Source organism: Lytechinus variegatus, chromosome 14 (genome assembly GCF_018143015.1).
Source record: "Lytechinus variegatus isolate NC3 chromosome 14, Lvar_3.0, whole genome shotgun sequence".
Taxonomy (NCBI): Eukaryota; Metazoa; Echinodermata; class Echinoidea; order Temnopleuroida; family Toxopneustidae; genus Lytechinus; species Lytechinus variegatus.
In genome coordinates, this window is record NC_054753.1 from 31,126,343 (window position 1) to 31,137,640 (window position 11,298).

Below are 11,298 nucleotides of genomic sequence, written 5' to 3' on the forward strand. Positions count from 1 at the left end.
ACTACTAGATAAATGTATGAACTATGAAAAACAAGTTCCCATGTGACTAATTATTTTTTATCCTATTTTATCTTTGAATAAAAGTGCATTTCTTGATGAAAATCTTCATTTTCAGGACTTCATGACCTTTGATGACCTGTAGTTTAAGGGAATCACTTTCCTTTGGTTGACAATCTTTGACTTTCTTTTCCATTTCAAGGCTTCAACATGAAGCTGAGAAAAGCTTCAATAAGAAAACTTATTGTGAAAGCTATGTCATAAACAAGTAATCAATAAGAACAATTCAAGCTTAATTCCTTGACGAGGAAGGCATCGCCTGAGGCGTTGTTAGTGGACAAAAGTTCTTGTTCATAAAAGCCTTTTCCCCAACAACATTTTAATCTATACGCTCAAGGAAGAAGATGTCAACAATGAATTCTATCCATCTTTGTACCACAATCACCTAGGTGATCTCTTCTCTGATCTTTATTTTTTACAAGAAGCCCCAAATCTTCACCATACACATCATCCATCCTTTCCTGAATGTTGGTGACTTTTCCTGAGAATTTGCTCCTTGTTTTGTAGCTTGTTGACAAGATCTTAAACTACTTGTTACTTTCCTGCCCTCCAACGGCCGAACAGAAAAATCAATCCTACAAGAAAGCTCACAAACAAGCCAAGAAATCAATACTCCAATATTGCCCACTCATGTGCCGTAGTGTTCAAATGACCCTCTATCTTCTAACATCTGTATGAAACACTCACGTTTAGTTTTTTCGAACCCTCCCGCTTCACTGGGAATTCAAAATGTCCCTCTGAACTGAAAAGACATCACCTTGAAAATATATTGGATGTGTAAGCTTGGGTTCGCATAACTCCTTGCATAATATATTCCTCTGTAGTATTGAAGAGGTAAAATAGAAATAAAGCGACACACATCCAAAGCTGAATGGGTGAGAAGAATGCTCTGACTTTGGAAAGGGTTGTGACAGACTTCTAAAGAAGAATCAAGGAAAAAATGGACTTGATTTTTTTAATTGGTAATACCACTCACTAAACAATTGAAATAAAACTGTAATATCTGCAAATTTGATTTCAGTTAAGTCTCAAAACTATTAAGCAATTTCATATCAGATTACAAGCAATAACCCTATTAGATTTGTATAATCAATCTTTAATCTATGCAACCATCCATCTCATGAAATAGGCCAAGTGCCACACCTTTTTTGGACGAAGTCATTTACCATAACGATCTGGTGGAAATCTGCATTTGTGGTTTGTGATATGGACATGTAAACATGTCTAGCCATTGTGTTTCATGGCACTGTGGAATAAGAGGAGACAAGAGTTACATAATAGGGGTACAAGATGAGCACAATGGGGGCAAGGTTTGGACAAAAGGAACAATAACACCTGACACAAAGGAGTACAAGTGAGCGCCCAAAGAAATATACCTCACACAAAAGGGGTACATCCAAGAACATAAGAAGAACATGAATTGATGGTCTCTACTATCCTTCAAGAGCCTCTTTCCGTAGCCATCCCCTTCTAGCTCCAAGAGAGATGTTATGGTCATGAGATGGAGACCAACCGATAGTAGGTATTGATCTTAAGATGAAAGCAGGTCTGAGGTAACATCCTTGCCTCGGGCGCCACCTCAATGGACGACAACGTTTGTCCACTGACTGATGATAAAGAAAAAGCGGTTTCTTATGCACAATTTTTAAATCCAGTTGAGCGTTTTGTATCTGAGTTTACACTGTATATTTCAAAACACTTCATCTGCCAATAGAATTTAAAGGTATTGTTTAACTTTGTGAGCAGCCGATTTAAAAAATTCTCAAATCAAGATGAAACATGTGTACAAGTGCATGTATTAAAACTAATAAACTGCGAAAACAACCATTATTGAGAATGAAAAGCAAAAACTACAAGGCAAACCCCGATTTTGTAAATAGGCGTCTTATAGACACCTAAATAGTACACATAAGTGTATGAGATGAAATTAAGATGGTGTTTCCGGTCACTTTATATTTCAATTTTTGAAGCACTAAATAATGATTTTCGAACACAATTTTTTCTGGGCTTCATTTTTGTATCATATCACAGACACAGGTGACAAGTGTGACCTTCTAGCTAAGATTTTTTAAAAGTCAAACCAATGTTAACCAATCACTTTAAATGCCCCTAAAACAAGAACACAACCTAAAAGAGAAGAAATCATGTCCTATGCAACTGGAACTACTATCTTTCCCTTATTGGTCAATAAATGACAACAATAGCTTCAAACAAAAGATTTATTGATTCTTTAGGTCATTGCCTTATGACAATTTTCCCAGCAAACCAAAACGTTCTTAGAAATAAATGACACAACTTCCATTCTTACAAAGGCTAATTAAATCTGATACAGATGGCAACAGTATTTCATACATTTTTTTATAGAAACCATTAATTTCCAATTGAAATTTTAAGTAAATCACACTTAAAATTGCTAGGATTAATCTTTCCCTCTTGTGAAAAGCATTTTGTAATAGTTCTCATGAATGATTCATATCAGACAGTCCTCAATAATCTTTTTATATTTTCCTTCTTCATGGGTTTTCTTTTTAAAATTATATTAAAACTAAAAGAAAAAAAAACGCCCCTCTGGGTTATCATGATCAAATAATTATTTTAAATAAATGCAACATGAATCCTTTTTAGTGCATTTCTGTAATGTGATATTGTCTTGATTACAAAAACATTTGATTACTCTATCTTAACCGTAGGTGGTATTTCCATTTCCTTTCTCTTGAAAAGTTTCATAATTTCTAGTTTAGAAATTGAAAGGTTGGGAATGAATAGTTAAAAACCTTGGGAATCTTTCAGGCCTACTTTTCAAGTACCCTATTATAGAAAGATCTTAATGCTGCTGCAGAAAAACCACACAAGAGCAAATGAGATTGGTTTAATACTGTAACCAAGAAATTGCACGATTGTGTATGTTATATATAATTTTCTATTGATTAGCCTAGCCATTTCCAAACCACAGAACCGTCTTCTATTAGCTTCTGTCATTGTTTCATTCTCAATGCATGTAGCTTTTTTTTTATCTTGGCACCCTCCTGTCTTGAATCATTAATAATTACATGAAGCCTGTACAGTTCCTACATGCTGTCAACCAAAACAGGTACCATCTGTAAAATATTTTTTTTAAAGTCACGCATGCCGCCAAACTGTCATGCAAGAATTGCATATGACATGGACCTAGGGAGTCTTTCATAAGGTATCTTGCAGGTGATTTCCACTAACTCTAAGCCAATCAGATGCAAGGATTTCAGTAGCTTATAACAGCTGAATACTGACTATTTGTTTCATGACACGCTCCCCTAGTGTCCTTGTTTAAAATCCTACTACATTCCTTTGACTGCACTTGGAAGGTTTCTACCAGAGACAAGAAGAAGCATCAAAACTTGAGCCAATTTCCTGGGGACTGGTTACCACCACACGGTCTCCATTGACATCCCTACCACTACCAAGGATTCCTTACAAGAAGAGTTAACAAGGCGGTGTGTCTGGAGACAGAGATTCTGAGGAGACAGTGGTAACTGAGAAGACATGGAAGTATCCAAGATTGAGCTCCTGGACAATAGTGTGATCAATGTTTACTGATAAGTTTATTTTCATGCAAGGATTCTGCTTCTAGCTGATCTTCCTACCAGTGGTACACTATGACGTCCCTTGGGTTTAGGGATATTGGGAGATGATCGCATCATCCTTTTCATCTTCTTCTCAACTCTTCTTTAAAATTACTCAAGAAACTAAAAATTTAGAAAAAAAATCATACTGAAGGCTTTCAGAGGGAAGATTATTAGAGAATTTAATGGGGCAATCTGATGACCTCTCCCCCCCCCAATTTGGTTCATTTCCAATTCTTCTAATACCAATTCGTCCAAATGCCAACTCGTCTACTATCATTTGGTCTACCATCAGTTCATCCATTCACCACATGGTCTACTTTCATTTAGTCTAATGCCATTCCTTCTAATTACCAGTTTGTCCAATAGCCATTTAGTCCATATACAATTTGGTCTAATTGAACTAGGTGTTAAATTGTGCAAAATGAATGAAAATGAAATGGATATTAGACAAAGTCATGATTGGACCAAATTGTTTGTTGGACCAAATGGTTGTTAAGACAAAATGTTGAAGGACGGAATGGCATGTGACTAAATGAAAGTAGACATGTGGTGAGTGGATGAGTTGGCAGTAGACAAATTTGCAATTTACCCCCCCCCCCCTGTTAGATGCTATAGCACTCACTCATAGGTAAAAATAATTGGTGTAATACCTGCTTTTATTGGCTCTATTTCTGTCATGGCAAACTTTAATTATTTTAGATACTTTTCATCATGTTATCCCAAAGACCTCTATTATGAGAAGATCACATATTGTTGACAACTCTCGACAGTATACATATTCATATATGTTATTTCTGACAAATAAGTATAAAACAGCTATAAGACATTGAGATTTTGTTTTCAATTATAAACCTTTCACTGTGACATCAGATGTAGAAATAAAACAAAACTCCTGAAAGATGATTTAACTGAGAGGCAGCATATGTAATAAGCAATCTTGTGACATCTGTCATTACATATGTTCTGAAGCAAAACATAAAACTTGAACATTATTTTCAAAAGACACTTAAAAGCACAGATCAATGAGGGCAGCACAGCTGAAGAAACACCAATCATTTAGACCCCTGAACAGTTCTGTTATTGAAAAAAGGAGTTTACAAAAGTTGGGAGGGGTGCTCCTTCTGAGGACACATGTAATTGCTCAATAGAACATTATTGATTATCTGAAGATGGCAATAAAATATTCAAGGACAATTAACAATGTTTAAAACATTCAATACGGTTATTTACCAGAAAATCCATCAATATACCTTGTTTGCTCAGACATGCAAACCGAAAAACATTTTTCACGACCTTTGGGCTTAAAATGATTTAATGATTGTCTGGACTCTCTCTCAGAAAGGTTATATTGAGGATGAATTATATAAAGGGATTTTTAAGATTAGATTCCAAATTGATCCTAATTTGTGGTTATCAAAGACTAGAATTCCTGTTGAGATTACATGCATTCAAAGCAAGACTTTCTTGAAGAGAACAGTTTCACTCGGTGCACTTAATCAAAGTGATTTCATTCATCTGTCTTTTTGCCTTATCGTCTTAAAAGGTTACATACACTGAGGAATGGGTTGATTGCCCATAATGTGATGGGTTACAAACTGTAACTTCCACTTAGTATTAATCTTTAGCTAGTCTCCTGAAGGGTTTTCAATGAACAAAATGTAGAGCATATTCCACAAACATATCTGAGAAGCATTTTATACATTAAAACAAGTAAAAAAAAACCCTCTGTAAATCCACCCTCAACCACTAAAAAATTCAAACAGGAGTATTTTGGAGAACCAACAACCAAAGATCGAGTACTATGACTGAGTTTACAACTTTCAATATGATAAGCACAGCAAATTTTTATGAACATGAATTTATTTCAATGTTTTAAATAAGAGAGCAATGAGATTTTTAGTGAACATCAATATTCTGAGCAAGTGTTCAAACTTTAAAAGCAAGGCAAAGAATCTGTGAAGTGGTCCAAGACTGGATCCTTAACCTGTTGAGGACTAACCACACATACAGGCAGGCTGGAGTCTGTGGGAAGTGTGTGTTATCACATAAAAGTACTAGGAGAATATAAGACTACATCAGGATGAAGCATTAAACATTCAAAGACATCCCTTCCATTTGGAATCTTCTTCCTACTTAACAACGACAGTATCTTTAAACAGGTGACCAATTGCACAAGAACAAACTAGCCACGAACAAATTTGACAAGCCATCGCGCCGCACCCGTGAACGGAGCGTGAAATGAAGCGGCATCGGCAGCATCAGTTGCTGGATCTGTTTGGCAAATACAACTTTAGTCCAACAATGATGCGACAGCGGTGCTGCCGGCGGAAATGGTTTGGCTGAAGTAATCCATGCTATTCCGCTTGAGAAGGCATTTAATGATTGTTAATATGAGCATTGGAACTCTTGTACTATTTGCTTTTAAGACTTGAGGTGGGCACCACTACATGAAAGCAAAATTGAGTTAATACTTTTCCGAAGCACTCTTAAAACGAAGCCCAATATCCCCCCTCCTCTCCCATCTCCTTCCACGTGGCTGTTCTCATTTATTCATGTACACATGAACCTTGATTTGTACTATCCTCTCAGAACATTTTCAAATTCTCTGAACGTTTTAATTCACCCCGTATCTTAGCAAAAAACACTATGGAACACCTTCACACAAATATTGATAAATGCTGCAAAAAGATGGATCATCTGTTGAAAGGAACCTTGGTAAATACAAAGAAAAATTACTTCAAGAATACAATTTTAGAACGTTTTAGTTTTTATATTGTTTTTCATGAAACAGTAAAATCAACAATTTTTATTTCTGGACGGCATCATTATATTCATATCAATTTTACAACCTACGGGAAACATGAATTTCTTGGCATGATCGATGTGATGTGTGATTTGTAATATAATTTTTACTCTCTATCTTGCAGGATGAGCTATATTACTAATTGTCTAACTGAAAAACAGCTTAGAATCAACAATACCCGACTCCTTCCAACTTTCAATTCAATTTGTTGACCATCACAGATCTACAAAGCAATTTTCACACCCCAGCGAGGCACACTCTGTCAGTGAATAGATCTCTGATAATCATAAATATTCATCGGTACGCTTGGTTTGGTCAAAATTCCTCTTGCATATCATCACACCTACAATCAGATTTCACAGCCACTTAAGGATTGAAATGCCTCATTGGATATAACTAGCACTGATATCGTTAGAGATTGGAAAAAGTCAACAAAAGCCTGTAGTTTATTCCATTATGAAAAAAAAATATTCAGAAGGATACATGAAGAAATATATTCTCAAGTAAGATATGGTTACCAGAGATATGTTCTTGAAAGAATTGTAAGGAAGGCTACATGAAAATTCCCTCAAACTGAATTGACAAACATGCTTTATGAAATATTGCCTTACTCATGCCTAAATGAAATCAACTCTCTCTCAGTTTACAGTACACTTAAATGATTAATATTCCAACATGGATATATTCTGAAGGTGAATTCCTGAAGGCAAGCAAGCTTCCATTCCAGTTTATTACTGAAGACATGTCACATTACTTGATTTCTGGCTATGTTTATTACCAATCTGACCCCACGGGCTACCAATTTGACATTAATTTTTGACAAAATATTCCACAGCGAGGCAGCAGTCACCCAGAAGTTTAACAAATGATCAATTGAAACCTACTTTGTTCATTAAGGTATACTACCGCAGGGCACATTTAGAATGCTTTGAGCAAAGATGTCTCATAACCTTGGTAAAAATCAGAGAAAGATAATGTTTAGGTTACCAAGTGCTTTTTGAAACAAAGACACCAGAAATTCACTCTCGATTATTAATCAAATGTAACCCCGGACGGATGACTCAGAATCCTGGTCCCTTAGACCTTAGAAAAATAATCCTGACCGTTGTTTTGGGAAGATTTGATGACAAATTGGGCGAAGTATTAAAAGCTGTGTGGGTCATATCACTGCTAAATTAGCAGAAATGAAAATGGATATGGCCTGAGGGGGCGGGGATGGAAGAAAAAAAGGAGGGATAGGGGCATAGAGTCTTTTCTAACCAGACCCTTCACAATCCTACCATAACCAACTGAATCAAATGGTAACCAATGAAGAGAGAGCTACAAAGGTTAATATTTCTCTAATTTCACAGTCACCACAGTAATGGTCATCAATTCTAAGAAGTCTTTCATACCCTACACCAACCATCTCAAAGAGGAGTCAGACATGCTACCAAACATAATGAATTAGACTCGCCATTGAGACTAGGTATATGGAGGGTGATCTTCTAGTAAAAGGGTAAAATCTTCAATCCTTTGATGGACCCAAGTGGGATTGGAACCACCTGATGACTCAATGTAGTGATTGCCTTTGACAGGCACAACTCACTGGAGTCTTGTGTTATTACTAGGGGTAAAGGGATGGAAGGGGATGCAGTCCAAGGGGTACAGTGGTGGTGGTATATTGGTGGTATTATAGGAGGAGACAAGGAATGAGTCAACATCTACTATAGATGACCCAGGATGAAAGCATTCTTAGGTGCCTGTCAAACTAGTTCAATGTGAGGTCATCTAGTGTTGTTATTGAAAGATGCTTCGGTCTCCTAATCATCTTATCATCCTTACATCATCTTATCTGGTCCATCTTTTCAATAAGATACATATCAACATCTGTTATCAAAACAAATGTCACCTTATGACCGACCGTAAATTCAACAGCCTCTCTGGAGTCCACAATAGAACCAATCCATTATGAAACAATGAATCATTGCATTTCAATCATAACAAAGGATCCAACCAAGCAAATCAAATGCTCCAATATTTAATCTGCTCTCGATTCATTCTCAATCATATGATTCAATTTGGTAAAACATACTCCACCAAACTTGCGCTATAATTATATATATATTCATTTTGCAATCATTTTATTACACATATCTTTGAAAAATGAGAATGAATCAGATATAGATTTATGTTATAAATACCTTATAAAGTAAAATTATTTGATTTTATAAATTAATATGTATTTTTATATAATCATGACCAAATTAGCATAATTCAATCACATATTCAGTGATGGTATATATTAGTATTTTAGTTAAGAAGAGTCTTCAAATTGTACAATCAAACAAGTTTATCTAACAACTTGCAGATGAAGGTGAGGCAGGGGCAGAACTGAAAAATTAAATTTTATTTTACATTAATCTGTAATTCAGCAAGAATATTTTAATATTTGCGAAAAAAATTTCCCTTGGAAAATCTAATAGTGAGTGATTAGTCTCAGTAAAGTCATTACCACTCTCGCACCTTGAAAGCCTGTTGTGAACCCACGACAGCTGCTCTACATGAAATTATACGCCGCATTATTCCAGGATTCCCATTCTGATCCCAGTATTTTGTTGATCAAGCCGACGGTAATATGACCACTTTAGCCGATCCTCTGAGGAAGCACCCATCTCTCTCTTGACCACATCACTTTCTGAGGAATACTTCTGTTTGCTTTGGGGCACAAACTTCTCTTTCATAAGAATGAAATAAAAAAATATGCATAATACTATCCAAAAGAGAAAGGAGGTATGGGATAGGTGAAAGAGAAGAGAAAAAGAAATTGCTTTCGAAAGAAATTTGTCCGGTCATGCAATTCCAATCGCAAGAAAACAGTGGTCTCGCTTTCGGGGTAATTTGATACCGGTATCCTCGCTTGGGTTTTCCCTGATGGTTACCGGCGTGCACCCCCATTAGACCGATTGCTCTATTGTCAAGCCAAAACATTGACAGTCAAGTCTAGGGGGCTTGGGGGCCCCTCTCTACCGTGGACAAAGAGCTGTGGGCTTAAGTTACGGCCGCACTGCTCCGGTATCAGCCCCGGCGTATAAAACAGTCCACCTCGACCATCGAGTTTTCACCCTCGACAATGTCTGGTGTGATTGCCAAACAAAACCTCAATAGAAAGACAGGAAAGGAAAGGAGTTGGAGGAATTTTGCAAGAAAGAGAAGAAGGGGGAACAAAATTAGGTAACCAACCTTCACATTCACAGAGTAAGGTGAGGAGAGAAGGTCACAAATTGGAATGGAATAATTGAGAATGCTTCGAGCAACTTGACAGTCCCACGATTACAAAGCGCAAATCATATTTACAAATTTACATTGGTGGCGGGCACCACTGCAAAACTTGAAGAAACATTGTGGTCTTTGAAATTCAGCTTAATGCAGTCAACTGATTAATTGTTCCCCCCAAAACTTGATACGATATGCAAATAGATCTGGACCCCCCCCCTCCCAATCTCAAATCTTTCCATGTCCTATATTACAGTCTCACTTTGACTTTCAATCAACATAGAATTACATGTTCATGATCAAATTTGTCTTTCTCTAATGGTAGAACCTGATCATCTGAGTTGACATGTTAGGCAATCATGATCATAAAACCACCATGTTTTATATTGAAGAGTCAAACATTGGGACTTGATAATGGAACCTGCTAAATTCAATGGCATAATAACTTTGTTATTCCTCATTTTACATTAGCTTTGAAAAAAATTACTTCAATTACTTTGCAAAATAATTGCAAAATTACTTTTCCAAAGTATCTCATTAGATATGTACTTTTTTCAGTTCCCATGGTTCAAACCCTTCTTAATGTCAATATCTCCTGCAACAACTTGCATACAAGCTGACTATTCAGATGTCATGTATAATTCTACTAACTTGCTCACCCTTGATGTGGATGATCAGTGAAAGAAAAATCTCAAGTTCTCATGGCACTACAAACACACCATCTTAACTTTTAGTTTTAATATTAAACTTGGTAGACAAGAGCTTCACAATCATCGTAATTTTCCCCCTCATTTCTTTCAACTTGTAATGAATGTGTGAATGCTTAGTCATCTTCCCTACAGTTCTCCTCTTTCTAACGTGATCAAAAACTAATAATGACCTCATCGTGTCTAATTAGTTCAGCTGATCTCTGTTTAAATCCCCCTGAATCTCAGATGGCCACGAAACCACCATCTCTTTCTCCATCTCACCTTGATGATGTTACTCTCCTATTCCTGCTATACCAAACCCCTTTAGATCCTCTAGAGTTTGTATGCGTGTTCAAGTGCCATTCCTGATACAATGGGTCAGGACGAGATTGGCGCAATTGGCCAGCCACCTTACCTGGACCCATCCCCGAGTGCAATTGCCCCCCTGAATCGACAATAAGACATCTATAGTCTGCAAATCAGACAGACATGTTCTGATTAACACATGCTTTCTTCTTTATATTCTCAAAAATTATTGAGTGGTAGTATACTTCATTAGAAACGCTGAAAAGCATGGTTCCAAGAGTTGCTAGTTTCGTTACTATCATCTACTTTTTTATTGTTTTCTTGTCAGTATAATCAAATGCAGAGGGGAAATACCTCTACTATTCATACCATCACACTTTGTAAGGTCTGCTGCTACCAGCCTAATAGGTTGCATTGCACTTTTTTCGCAGCACCATTCCTTAGCAAACGTTACATCTATTACACGGTTGCAGGGCCGCCTTCCTCCTAGGTAAAATCCAATAACTACCCCGCAATTTGAAGAGCAAACATTTTCGGGATTTGGGCCATGCACGCCCGCAGAGAGAGATACCTTGGAGATGAGGCG

The 11,298-nt window shown here is 36.7% G+C and overlaps 1 protein-coding gene across 1 annotated transcript in view; it reads right to left on the reverse strand.

The window, feature by feature from the left end:
- The window catches only part of LOC121427308 (ephrin type-A receptor 4-A-like), a 48,571-nt gene extending 37,740 nt beyond the window's left edge, over window positions 1-10,831 (reverse strand). The window contains exon 1 of the mRNA XM_041623646.1: window positions 10,689-10,831. Within this exon, the coding sequence (XP_041479580.1) occupies window positions 10,689-10,831 (143 nt within the window). The remainder of the gene's footprint in view (window positions 1-10,688) is intronic.
- Between the last annotated feature and the right edge of the window lie 467 nt (window positions 10,832-11,298).